The 14,661-nt window shown below is 37.3% G+C and overlaps 1 protein-coding gene across 6 annotated transcripts in view; it reads left to right on the plus strand.

The window, feature by feature from the left end:
- Window positions 1–8,323: 8,323 nt before the first annotated feature.
- Window positions 8,324–14,661, plus strand: part of JAKMIP2 (janus kinase and microtubule interacting protein 2) — a 188,108-nt gene continuing 181,770 nt past the window's right edge. For 3 of the 6 annotated variants that reach the window (XM_023226956.1, XM_023226955.1, XM_023226957.1), the window contains exon 1: window positions 8,457–8,721. Coding sequence is in view for 1 of the 6 variants with exons in the window: in XM_023226959.2 (XP_023082727.1) it covers window positions 8,719–8,721 (3 nt within the window). In the remaining 5 variants the exon portion in view is untranslated. Of the gene's footprint in view, window positions 8,722–14,661 lie in introns of all 6 variants that reach the window. The other 3 variants (XM_023226954.1, XM_023226958.1, XM_023226959.2) reach the window with 2 other exon arrangements.

Genomic DNA, 14,661 nt, shown 5'->3' on the forward strand with positions numbered 1-14,661 from the left:
AATCTGGCAAGACCAAGGAAAGTTAGTAAAAAGGGTATGAAACTGTATTTCTCTGACTTCAGGATCAGATAATAGTGTCCTTAACATCCAGTGTGTGGTCTTTCACAGGTATAAGAGACAAATATTCATCGATCTGTTGATTCAGGTGATACAAAGGCTGACTATCATGACCTCAAAAAGTCAACCACTGGCTTAGTTTATTCAAGGTCATAAATTAGATCAATCGTATGTATAAAATTTTATCTCAAGCTTGAAGTCCAAGTGAGTTGTATAAGTAAACCTGCTCTTGTCCTCTTATTTGTACATCTTCTATAAAAATCTAATTTCTCAAATGTACTTTGGGTCAGTTTTAACACCTCATTAATTAATTAATAAAGTTATTAATGTGAATTCATTTTGTATTTGCCTAAGGATCTTGGTATTGCCAATATACCAATATAATTGGTATTCAGAATTATACCAATATAATTCTCAAGAATTATACTTCAGCTAGAGTTAAGAGTTTAATAGATTCATTTGAGAAATGGATTGGAGTTTTATTAAGAATTGAGAAATGTATTAGAAGGAGAAATGGATGGTGAGAAACAAGAAGGAATTTAGACTTAGGGTAAAAGAGGTTTACAAGAGTTAATATGAGGAAATCTGCTGCCCTGAAGTCTAAATCCTTCTCTCTTGGCTTAGCCTTGCCTTTCTTCCAAAGCCTTCATTCAGGATTAAACCCACTAGTTTCAGGCATCCCAAGAGAAAGACCTTCAGCTTGTAGCAGTAGCTAAAGCCAAGGACATGTTAAGCAAAATGTCCCGTGAGGAGGCAGTGGGGCAGTGAGCAGACACAGAGATCTCAGAGATTAGCTCACAAGGTTTTCTGTCCTTGGCAGGGAAAAGAAAAAAAAAACCAACAACACAAAACACAAAACTCAAATTCCTTCATTGTGCATTTTTTCTAACATGGAAGTGTTGGCTCCCAATTTCACACTTCGGATCAACTGTAAGAATGAAATCAAATAGTAATAAAATGCAAATACAGGATATAAATATTTAAAGGAAGCTGGCTCATAAACATGTGAGACATTTCATGAAATCTGTAAGTGCCACATTCCGGCAACCCTTTTGTCCATCAGTCTCTCTGTACCTGGCATGTCTTTCAAAGGAAAATAAGTACTTAGCTGTTTGAAATACCTAAAAGATTATTTGGGGGTCTTGAGGTGGGAGGTATTAGGAAAAATGTTCGAACACTTGGGGTCCTGAAGGAAAAGACTAGGGCCCTCAAGGCTTTCATAAGAAAGATTCAGATCTGGGGGAGGGCATTATATAATAGAACAGCTAGAACTAAAGAGACCCTTCTACATGCCAGACGTGTGCTTAGGCCTTTACAAACATAATTCATTTAGATCTCCACTTAATAGCAAAGGCAATTATTATCCTGGCCTCATAGATGAGGACAATGAGGCACAGAAGATACAGTTACAAGGTCGCATGTTTAGAAGGTAACAGGATCAGGCGTGTGATCGAGGAAGAGCCAAGTTAGCTGTGGGAGAAAACGCATTCTGAGTAGATAGAGGAAGGCCATTTCCTATTGGCAACCCACCTCCAAGGTCCACATTCTGAATGAAAATCCAGGGCCTCACCTGCCCTTTTTAGCCAAGCTGCTTTCATTGCAGCAGCGTAAGTTCAGTGATGGTTTGCCTGATCCACTGACAAGTTGTTTTTGCCTAATTCTCAAAAGCACTAAACCTGGGGAGGCATGAAGAGGAGTCCCACAAGTTGAACATTTAGAACACCTTAAGTTTCCCCACATTTTCCCAGAGCCAGAGCTCTGAGGCCTTTCCTCATTACAGAAGGTAATAACTGAACCTTGACAGTGTATCCTTTCAAATGAAAGAAGTTAGTTGTCTACTTAAAAGTAATCCTTGACACCTCCCCACCCTCAACCCCAACATCCAAACCTTCAGCAATCAGCAATCCCCAGAATTCTACCTCTAAAATGCATTTGAAACAGTCCAGTTTTCTCCATATCGACCCTAATCTAACAAGTATCATTTCTGGCTTATATTATTGTAGTATGCTAACTGCATCCACTTTCACCCACCACCAGTTCATTCCCACCATGCTTTAACCCAAATTTAAATTCTGCAATGGCTGTTCATTGCAATTAAGAAACTCCAATTAACTTAAAGTGGGCTTCAAGGTGCTGAATAATTTGACCCCTGCCCACCTTCCAAACTTCCCCTCATGCCAGTTTCACCCTTGCTGACCGTATTTCAGCCTTCAAAAGTATTTCTCATTCCTAACTTTTTCTTCAGAGCTCATCCATCCACATGAAACTCTCTTTTCTCAGCTCTTATATGATTGGCATAATTCAAATGTCATTTCTCAGTTTGAATGTCACTCCTCAGTGAGTCACTCCCGTTTTCCCTACCCTCAGTCCTTCTTCATCCTTTCTTTCCTTGCTTCATAGTACTTGTGAAAATTTGCTACTATTTTAGTGGTTTGATTTTTGTTCTTTGGCTATCCCACACATTTGACTCTAAGCTCCACAGGGGAAAAGCTATGTCTGTTTTTTCTCTGTGCTATGATGTGTTTATTGTACTCTCTGGCTCATGTTCTCTACTCCCAGTGATGTAATAAGACATTTTGAGTTCCTAAGCACTGTAAAAATTATGAAAATTATGGTGCTTCCCATAAATGACTAAAAATAAAAACTAAAGTTACGATAAAACCTATACATATACTGAAATTAAACTGGCTTTTACTTGTAGAATTGCTGATTGTAAAATCTTGGAAAAGGTCATTGAAATAGAAGTTTTCTCATTTCTTTGGTGTCCCTGATTTTTTGGTAACCTAAGCCCATATATTATCTGCCATGGTAATATACAACTGTCCAGGACCTGAAAGGGAAAAACTGCTTCTCATTTCAGCCTCAGAGCAAAAGTTTGTATTATCATCTAAATCTCACTTAATAAATCTGAAATGGAGCAGTAGTTACTGTGAGCATCATATCTCTTTTTTCTACTGTTAGAAGAATTAATCCTTTGGCCTGTTTTCAGTCATTCTTATCTCATACAGCTTGTCAGTTCCATAGCTATTGACAAGCCCTAATCCCCTTAGTAAATTAACAGAAGCAAAATGGAAGAACGAAGTTCTGTGTTTACATGTGTTGGGAGATGGAGAAGGCAGATTTTTTTGACAAACATGTAGGTGGCAGATAATAGGTGCCATGTTCTGTGCTAGGTATTAGGATTAAACAACAGTTGACCAGCATGCCATGTTCTTTCACATATCAGCATCTACATGCATATTCCAAATTACCTGCTCCCACTTCACCCCACAATCTCTCCAGTAATATCTTCCCTGAGATTCCAAACTACATTATACTTTTATTTTATCTGCTGTCAGAGCTGCCTGATTTTCTCTATTGTAGTGCTCAACATAATTTATTTTAAGTAATTATATAAGCTCTTTCCTCTTAGACCATAAGCTCCATGAGGGGAGTTCTCATGTTACCTGACTCACAGCTACATCTTTGGTACCTAGTAACAGCACACAATAGCAACTAACAATAAACATCTCTTAGATTTAGTAACAATAAATGAATGGATGAACTTTAACCTTGACCTCAAAGGCCTTGCACTAAAATAAGAAAGATAAACAAAATAATATTTACCATTCACCATGTAAGTGTAGTTAGGATGTGTCACAGTACAATGGGAACCCTAGCTTCAACGCTAACCCTCTTATCAGTGAAGATACCCTGAAGGAGTTAATGGATACATTTTAAAGGTTGAAGAGTTGAGGCAACAAAGGAACCTCAAGAGGAAATAAACTGAACAAACACAAAAGTGTCTACTTGCTATGCAGGAAGTCATCTGTAAGATCATCGGCCATAAGAGTGTAGGAGAGTTCTTCTAATATATTTGCTTACTGATACTATTGATAAAGGATATACAATGAGGTCAGAATGAGATCCTTATTCTCAGCAAACTCAAGAAGATCCTTACTGCTTACATTTAATGTTCTCTGTAAATGTATAATATATTAATAATCTCTTATAAAGAAGGCAGGGGATAAATAACAGTCACTTATGAATGCCTTTGTTTTTGCCCCCTTTTTGGGGAAATCAGGCTTTTGACTAAGTGTGACATAAGCATCCCCAGAATTCCTCATTATCTCTTGATAGCTGGTCTGCAGCCGTAACAGCAAGCTTTTAGAATAACCCCAAGTGATCTGAGTGCTTTGGAAACATCCAGAAAAATGTGCTAGGCATAACCATAGCTAATAAAATTGTGTTTATAACAATAATGATATGATTTATCATTTATTACATGCCAGGTACTCCTTAATATTTTGCACACATAAACTTCAAAAAAGACTCAATGGGACCAAAGACTTCCAACAACCCTGGGAGTGAGTCTGGACTCACTGAACTCAGTCGAGGCTTCATATGAGATAGCAACCACAGCCAACTGTTAACTACAACCTCATGAGAGGCTTTGAGCCAGAACCTCTGAGCTAAGCCACTCCCAGATTTCTGCCCCACAAACACGATGAGATAACAAATGATGTTTCAAGGTGCAAACAAATCCCACAGAACAATAATTCAGTGGGGTAGGTATTGCCATCATGTCCTACAGATAAAGAAACTGAGCCACGGAGAAATAAAGCAACTTGTCCAAGGTCACTCAGAAAAGAAATGGTAAAGCCTGTACTCAATCCAGGAAGTCTGTCTCCAGAGCCCACACTTTGCAGCTTCCTCCCATTATGCTGTGGTATCTCCTGAAATTTTAATGCCACTTTTGGAGCCAAGACCCATACCCTGTACTTTTTCAGACATCTCACAGAATTCAGAAGTCAAAGTTGGAAAAGTCCCAGGAGAGGCAGACAGTTTGGTCACAATTAGTACTATTGACCAAGAAGCTCTTAGAAGAAAATCAGTGTTGCCCAAAGAACACCATGCTTACCCACTGAGGACATGTTAGATGACTTTGAACATACATGAGCAAACATTTTTACTTTCATAACTGTGTAGTTTTAAAATCTGTGCCAGATAAACATTACGTCAACATGCATGTGTGCTAAATAAGGTAATTAGTATAATTATCTAAGTAATTAGAGAAATATCAACAATATATCTGAACAAATGATACTATATGTATTATTTTATAATTATATATATAAATTATAGAGCCATGATTCAATGCAGAAAGTTATTCTTTTATTTATTTACTGGTTTATTCTTCAACAAATATTTATCAAGCACCTAATATGGCCCAGACACTACTCACAAACAAACATAGACATAAAAATCCCTGCCCTCTCATAGTTTACGTTCTGATAGGGAGAAACAAGAAATTTAATAGTACAAAAAAAACAGTATATTACTAATATATAATATAGTACACATTATAGTATAGCATACTACATTAAGCAAAGTTATAATATATGTTATATTATATTATCATATAGTATATTATTAATGTTAATTTTCTATACAGTTATATAGAAAAATAGTGCATGGTAAGAGAGGAGATGGTAATAGAGAGGTGTGAGTTTTAATTTTTCTTTTTAAATTAAAAATTATTATAAATAAAGCTGAAGTCTTTGTTTCACTAAAAAAATTAAGAATTTGTTTTCATTTCCTTCCCATGGGTCCATTATCTTGACCATGACAATTTTCATTTGTGTTTTGCTGAAGTCACAGAAACATTTCATTTAAAAATGAATAAATAGCAAATCAGGTAAATCATAATTAAAATAAATAAGGGAAAACTATTAATAAATAATGATAACAGTGGTGCCTGGATCTGACCAAAAACAAATGAGTAAGTTGTATTTGAATGGTTAAATTGGAGACTTCTTCAAATAGGAAACACCAAACTTTTCTCTCATCAGTTGACCCTTGACCAATTGTTTTATGTCGATGGGAGGAAAGGAAAAAACTAGAATCACTCACCCCTAGTCATTTAGCTCCTAGCACTAAGGATGAACCATATGGTTATAGTTTTAGTTAATAAAATTAACTATTTAATTAACTAGACAATGTGGAGGGTTCTGTCATCTAGTGTGTCACAACTTCTACAGCCTGCAGCTTCCTGGTCTGCTTACTTATAAGACCATCTCTGCGGAGAAAGCAGAAGATAAAATACAGGAATACTAAAAGAAGTGAGATGATCACATCCCATTCCTTTATGTTACATGTTACACATAGGTGATGCTGACTGGGAAGTGTTTGCAGGTTGTGTGGCTGCCGAGGCTTTGACAGAAGACAGGGGACACTAGCTGCACAAAGGAAGTTGCAGGCTTTCCCACCAAGTGGATGGAAAGCCAGTGTCAAATGCTGGGGAAGTGCTGCAACTCTTTCCCTCATTACCTAGTTGTCTTCAAGCTGGTTTTATTAGAAGAAGCCCCTGACATCAAGAATGACACTATGCAGGAAAAAGTCTTCTCATGTTTTAATATTAGTTACTTACAAATGAGTAACAACTAACTGTAGCTACATTTATTGAACATTTCCTATCTGCTAAACATTGCACATTTTACACACATCATCTAGTTTAATTTTTGTAATGACTCATGAGGTTCTGTGATTATTTCTTTTTACAGATGAAGAAATATAGATTTGAGGAAGTTAATAAATACGTTCCAAATTATACCTATAGTAAATACTGGCACTAGGAATGGAGCCTAGGTCGTCTGACTCTGGAACTTGTGTTAATTCCATTTGAACCTGTAAATAACTCTGTGGATTAAGAACAAAGATTATTTCCATTTTATGGAGGAGTGGCAGAAACGTGTAGTGGTTAGGAGAGCAAATGTAAGTGTTAGAAGAGTCCATTTTGGGGAGGCCGAGGCGGGCGGATCACGAGGTCAGGAGATCGAGACCATCCCGTCTAACACGGTGAAACTCCGTCTCTACTAAAAAATACAAAAACAAAACAAAATAAAAAAAAAAAAAACTAGCCGGGCGAGGTGGCGGGCGCCTGTAGTCCCAACTACTCGGGAGGCTGAGGCAGGAGAATGGCCTGAACCCAGGAGGCTGAGCTTGCAGTGAGCAAAGATCATACCACTGCACTCCAGCTTGGGCGACAGAGCGAGACTCCGTCTCAAAAAAAAAAAAAAAAAAAAAAAAAAAAAAAAAAGAAGAATCCATTTTGATTCTGGGTCTGTCGTTTATCAGTTGTGAATTTGGGAAATGTATCTAACTCCTCTGAGATTTCCAATGTCCTCAAATATCAAGATGTAGAGAACACTTAATCTCTTAGGGCCTCTCTGTCTTTGCCATCATCATCATAGTTATTACGTATTTTGGGTTTTCTCACCTTAATTTTTTCTCCTACCTGAAATTGCCATGTTATTCCCCTTATACCCTTAGATTAAGAGGTGGCTATAATGTACTACTATGCCGCTAATAGTAAATATTTATTGTACACTTACTACATGCCAAAAGCTTTTAGCGCATTATCTCATTCAATCTTTACAACCCCTGCACGAGATAATTACGGGTGTCATCTACAATTATGGTTAGAAACAGAACTCTCCTAAAACTGGACATTGCTGACTTCACTTCCCCTTTTCCTGCCCACCACCCTGACTGCCAACTGACTTCGGAACTCCAAAGGGGCATCCATGAAAACGACAGGAATTGCCTGCAGGAAATTGAATGCTCCAGGAGTTTGACTCTAAAAAGATTGGGAACTGTCCACCAACTGGTGCTACCGAGAATAGTGGTTGTTGAAAGGAATTTCGGTCTCTATCCCAACTTACTTTTCCTCAGGGAAGCGTCAATTTCCTCCAAGTCCTCTTCAGAAGGGTAGCTGGAAAAACAGTGAAACCAAGTAACTTACCTGAAAACAAGCCGGGAGTAGTGCAAAGGAATCAACCAGATTCTTAATCTATTACAAAGTCCAGCCACTCCGTTTGCTTTCTAACAACCTTGTTGCCTGGTATTGAGTAAAAGACGCTCTAAAGGACGAACACGTTTGGAAGTAATAATAATCTGCTGTTATGCGACATAATTTTCTCCACATTTGTTATTATTTTTCTGATAATGAATTTTATACATTTTATTGGAAAACCACAGAAAATGCAAAAAATAGCTAAGCTGTTACGTATGTTTCGATCTAGATTTCAATTAAATTTTAATTTTTCTCTCCCCCTGCCTAGCCACCCTTGCCCCATTTTTTAAAAGACCTGGAGTCCAGGGTAGGAGAGATCAAGAGCATCCCAGAGGTCAGCAGCACATATTCTCTCTCCCCTCCAGACCCTGCAGCTTGCTTCGCCCATCTCCCCTCCCCCTTAGCTTGGTCGCTTATCATTGGTCATTGCCATGGCAACCAGCAGCTGCCGGGCCAGCAGCCTCTACCGCAGCAGGGGTGGGGCACTGGGGGAGGGGGAGAGAGAGAGGAGGAGCCAGAGGAGGTGTCTGCTGCAAGTTCCTGGCTGCTTCCGAGCTCACCCCATCCTCCGAGAGGGAGGAGGCCCAACTGGTGATGCTGCTGCTGCTGCCGCCGCCGCCGCCGCCTCTATTGCTGATACTTTAGCGGGGCTGGAAGGGTGGTTCCTGTTCGCACTATCGCCAACCAGAGACAGACAGAAAAAAAAAAAACAAAAACCGGCAGCCGCTGCTGATGTTGGGTTCAGAGGCTGCATCCGACTCGGTCACAAGGAAAATGGATTCAGTTTGCATCTCTCCCTCCTTTAAACAGCTTCTCCGGGTCTCAGCATGGTGAGTAGGAAATAGTAGGGCTCCCTTCTTGGTTTAGCGTGTTATTATTTGACCTGTGTATACATTTCTGGCCTGAACTTGAACAATGACTCCCGTGCCTCAGACTAGAAGGGGGAGATGTGGAGACAGAGATGAGGATGGAGGGAGAGGAACGTTGCCAGGAAGAGAGAAGTGAGAAGGCAACCGCTTGTGTTTAAAAAAAAAAAAAAAAAAGGTGTTCTGATTTTATCTCTAACTGGCTCAGAATGCAGACTGAGCCACTTGGTGCCTTTTTTTCCTAAGCTTAGCAACAGCATCAGGGGTTGGAAAAAGAGCTAACAACAAGAAGAGGGTGTTATTGAAAGGAATCATTTCATTTGCAGCTCTCACATACAGGGTTGGGCCTTCTTCAGAAATACATTTGGTGTCTCACAAGCTTCTCAGACTCATTATAAGGTGGTTTTGCTTATTTTATTGATTGCTTAGAAAAAGTGGCCCCAGAATTTGACATTTTATTTTGTACTCTTGTTGAGAAATCATTTGCAAGACCCAGTTTTATTTTATACGTAGATTTGATTGTGAACTTACACATGTATATCTTATGGATATATATATCATATATACACATGTTACTTAGCATTTATATTGCATTTATGAAGCATATTTATATGTAGGGTGTGCTTTGCAGTCATTTTTATGGTTTAGATATGTCCTTGCATGCCTGGAAGTACTTGCATGTTTTTGAAACTATGCGTCTGGTTTATATTATTATTCATTGGCTTTATTTGGATTAATGTGAAATTTACTCTGGTTATTGTCTCTTAGTTTCATTGTGCCAATTGGAACAGATGCCTATGATTTGATCTGTGTCATAGAACTAGATGCAAATTTGTAGCCTGCCTCTTTATTTTTAATTGGGTTTGTGGGGGATGATATTGAGGACTCCGAATTTACAATGATGGGAAAGGGAGGTGGCTTGTGGTATTATTTTGTGTCTAGCATCTTACCAAATCAATGCTGAAGCAAATCAGTTTTCTTGAAATGCCACCCCAACCTTTTCATGTTTGTGCCTTGTGTCCCAGGAAGCACAGCTGAGCTGGCAGGTGAAATGCATTCATTTTATTTAATAGTGCTGCTATCTGCTGTTCATTCCTTCAGTATCCAGGAACCATTTTACAGTTCTCTCAAATGTTGTATTAAGGGTCTCCTTCTGTAAGTAAGAAAGTAGGAAAGTAGGATTGTTTTGAAAATCTAGGTATTCCCAAGCACCCTAGCCCAGCCGTTTCCAAATTAGTCTGCTTATACAATGAAATGAAACCAGGTAGTGAGCAAAGCTGAACGGGAGAATGTGTGGCTTGTAGCTGAATTGGGTGGTGGGGAGCTATTGTAATTTACAAATGCTTACTGGCATCTGCTTGACCTTTTATTATGTCAAAGCTTTAAGGCAGCTCAGGAGACTAAAGATCCCTGAGATGAGGAGGTTCCATTCCCACCCAGGATAATGGATTTCATTGAATTAAAGCCAGAAAAAAATATGTAGGTAAAGTGTATTAGTAGTATTACATTTACCACATGGGCCATTATAGTTTTATCCATTAGTCTCTTCTCTAACAATATCATTGTCAGTACAGACATTTTTTACAATATAAAATGACAATTATTTGGGGCTTTAGTCTGGCATCTGATTCTACATACTCCCCCCACATTTATAATTTTCACATGTATTTGAATCGGGTTTATAGTTTAATTTGTCTGAGAATAATTGTTCTATTTGGCTTATACATGAGAAGGGCCCTTGGGGACTTAATTGTGCATGTCCTCATAGCATGTCATATATTATAGATCCACAGCTTTGTAAACTCATGCTACTTTGTGCCTAATTGTAACAACTATATGAAATAGGGCAAGAAAAGAGGTACTGGGCTTGCATGTTATAACAAATTGTATAACACATTGTATCCTGAATCTTTTAGCGATAACACTTGACTTCCAAAAATCAAAATGTTAGATATGTCTATAGTACACTTAAAAAATTAAGATTTGTTCTAGTTGACCCCATTTCATTGCAATAAAAGCAGATATCCTGGGGGTTTGTTTTTGTTTGTTTCTTGTTGAGGTTTCATTTGGAGGTGGTTTTATAGGCAAAGTTGGTACAGTTTGAACAGGGGCAAATCCCTTAGGTCATGTGCTTAAAACTCCTTGTGGATAGCCTGTTTCAGCTATGTGTCAGCTATTACCCTGATAGAAATACAGGTCTAGCTTTTGACCCCACTCTTTAAGACAATTATATGGCCTTTGTTAAGGGGCCCCCGAAAAGTGAAGTGTGTTTCAAGCACTAGAAGTTGAACTCTCTGCGGAAAGATTTTTAAAAGCTAGGATTCATATGTAACAAATCTGCACTTTGTGCACATGTACCCTAGAACATAAAGTATAATAATAAATAAATAAATAAATCAGCTAGGATTATTTCCTTTGGAGAAGAGAACAATGAAATATGACAATCATTTGTTTCAGATAAGCTGAGCATGGGGCATAAGCATAAGACATTGCTTATTGCTATTTTTTAAAACCTCAAATGTGGTCAATGGGCTTCAACTTTATGAGGAATTATGAAGATTAGAAATATAAAAATGTAGAAGTTCCTCAAAGTAAGTGTGAGTAGTCAACTGGCTAATCAAATAAAGCAATGTACTCTTCTCTCATCAAAACCTCCAAAAGTATGACCTAGATATGTGTTTATCTAGGATGGACTAGATTTCCTTCTCAAGAACTTCTCTTGCTTTTTCTAGAGTGAGTCATTTATTTAAGAGAGTACATTAGTTGTTTAAGATCAGGCACTTCTAGATTATAACAGTAAGACTCCATTTTGTGGTTGGCTTCTAAATTACAGTATCTAGGTATTTGTCAAGAAATCAACTGATCATCTTCCTAGAGAAATTTACACGTAATCCTGCCAAAATTCAGGAAACTAAACATTTATCTTTTCATAAGAGCCCTTCTTTCTCAGCAACTTTATGGAGCGTGATGTCAAATACCTATATTAAAATTACCTCATATTGTATAGTTAACCTTGAACAATGTAATGTGTTATTTAATGGGGTCTTTATACAAAATAATTCAAGAATCATCAGTTTTTTAAAAAAAACAAATTATATGAAAGATATATGCAAATTAATGCTTAAATGTGCTGTTTAACAAACTAATCTTCCACTCAAACACTATCTTAAAAATGTCATTCATGTTAGAATATTAAGGTTAAATATTTTGATTGGTATGTAAGCCTTTAGTAAAACTTGTTTTAATTAAGACACACACTAATTAATTTCTCACTTTGTAATAGGGTGTTTCTCATTTTGAGTGACATCAGAACATGTTTTGATTTTATGTACCTGCTGCAAGTCCGCTTCAGGATGATTTAGACAATATTTGGAGAGTGAAACAGTTTTCTACATTTCTTTTTGGTTCATGAAAAGTCAATACTTTGGTTCTCATGGTTGGAGCTTATTGTGGAAGTTTTAATATAAATAACGCAATGATGGTCTTTTACTGAAAGAAATGCGTTAGGTTTATACTTGGTTGTTACTCTGAAGTGTGTTACAGTTCCCTCTGTTTACACATTCCACTATTATTCTATCAAGGGAAAATGTGCTTTCAAACGGGGTAAAGTAATCAGTTGACTAACAACTATTTGTAGAGCTTTCATATGACTAGCAGAATTTGCATATGCTTGCAAGAAAGAATTTCCTTGGAGAATATAAGATATACACCCATGAAACAGTTAGTGTTGAAAACAATATAGTTGTAATTAGTACCATCACTTCACCGTATATCAATACAAGTTTTTATAATTCTGTCATTTTTCCATTCTTTTTCATTTTATAGTCTATCAATTTCAATTTATATTCTATCATTTCAATTCTATCATATCAGCAAAGCTAGTGTCATAACAATTCTTTAAAGTAAGTGGAAACAGATTCAGGGAGGGTAGACTTGTCCAAATTTGTGTTTGCTAAATGGTGTAACAGGCGGGATCCCTAGTCTCATGAGTACAAACTATCATACTAGAAAGGTAGCGAATTGGCCGGGCGCGGTGGCTAGAGCCTGTAATCCCAGCACTTTGGGAGGCCGAGACGGGCGGATCACGAGGTCAGGAGATCGAGACCATCCTGGCTAACACGGCGAAACCCTGTCTCTACTAAAAATACAAAAAACTAGCCGGTTGAGGTGGTGGGCGCCTGTAGTCCCAGCTACTCAGGAGGCTGAGGCAGGAGAATGGCGTAAACCCGGGAGGCAGAGCTTGCAGTGAGCTGAGATCCGGCCACTGCACTCCAGCCGGGGCGACAGAGCAAGACTCCCTCTCAAAAAAAAAAAAAAAAGGTAGCGAATTATCTTACCAATTTGAATCTTAATTGGTAAGACAATTTTAATTCAATTTACTAATCTGTGTTGTGTGGCTCATTTTATTTGAATATTTCAGGTACCAAAATTTGTTCTTTGGCCATATCGATTTGCCGAATACACTATGTGCCTAGGGTATCAGGCAAACAAACAAAAAACGAAAACAAAACAAAATGGCTCACACACACAAAAAAAAGTATTTTAGAGAAAATCTAAGCTTCTTGATATATCAGAAAAACCTAGAAGCATTTGTTTGGGTGAAAATCAGAACTTTGTTGGACTGCTATGCATTTATTTTATAGATAAATATCGTTTTTATTTTTAATGACATAGAGTTTGGGAGGTGACCATTGTTTTCTGTGTTTAGGATCAGATTAAACTTTCTGTAGGTCCTGAATCTCGAAAAAAGTTATGCCACCTCCTACCTATATGTCCTAATTATCTCTCCACCTACACATTCTTAAAAATAAAAATGATGTTGTTATAAAATAAGTGTACATCAGTTCAACGACTTTCTGATATTTTCTCTGAACAAATGCTCCTACGTTTTTCTGAAATAATCAAAAATATTCATTTGTTTTTCATATATTCTAATTTTCTGGTGTATCTTTTTCTTTATTAATGCCCTAGGCACATACTGGTATAAGTATTTGGTAATTCAGCTCTGGCCAAATAGCAAATCATGGCATTGAACCATATTCTACATTTGGAAAAAGCGTCCTTTATAATTAATTAACGTTCAGTAAAAATGAGTCCCGTCACACTAAAAAAATTATTCTTTAAATTATTATTCATTACTACAAGTAAATTTTGTTGCTTCAAGTTTTTTTATATTTCAAAATAATACATCCTCATTATGGAAAAATGATAATACAGAAATGTGTAAAGGAAAGATGAGAACCACTCATAAGCCTACCATCAATAAATCATTACTGTTAGCATTTTGGAGTATTTCCTTTTAGATCTTTTTGTATGTGCACATAGAAACACATGCAGACACACAGTTTCATAAATGGATCATACTCTATGCATTGTTTTATATTGCTTTTGCTTTATGTATAGTGGCCATCTATCGTTGTCAACTAATGTGTCTCTACTGAATTTTAAATTTCCACATGCATTTTTCTTGATGATTCAAGCTGTTTTTTCCCCCACTTGGGAGTCTTCACACTTTACTTTTAAATAATTCTTATGATACAGATAGATTCTGCTTGATTTAAAGCAGTCATGAGTCAGGCATTATATTCAGGAAATATGAACTCTGTTACCCTGACCTGCCACTGCATCTTACAATTGGTATTAAATTAACCTTGGTCATTCTTTGTCTGCTGATAATAAATGAAGTCTGAATCTAAGGCAGTGAAATCCCTGAGGCACGAGGAGTTTCACCAGGTGCATACATCAGCAACAATTAAAAAACAAAAACAAAAACACATCTGTTTCAGATTCATGTTAGTTTTCCCCAGTGTTGTAGTGGTATGTCCTGTAGTTTTATTTTTTAGTTTTTAAGGTATTATTATGATGATGATTTTTGAGATAGGGTCTCACTCTGTTGCCCAGGCT

This window comes from Piliocolobus tephrosceles, chromosome 4 (assembly GCF_002776525.5).
Source record: "Piliocolobus tephrosceles isolate RC106 chromosome 4, ASM277652v3, whole genome shotgun sequence".
NCBI lineage: Eukaryota > Metazoa > Chordata > Mammalia > Primates > Cercopithecidae > Piliocolobus > Piliocolobus tephrosceles.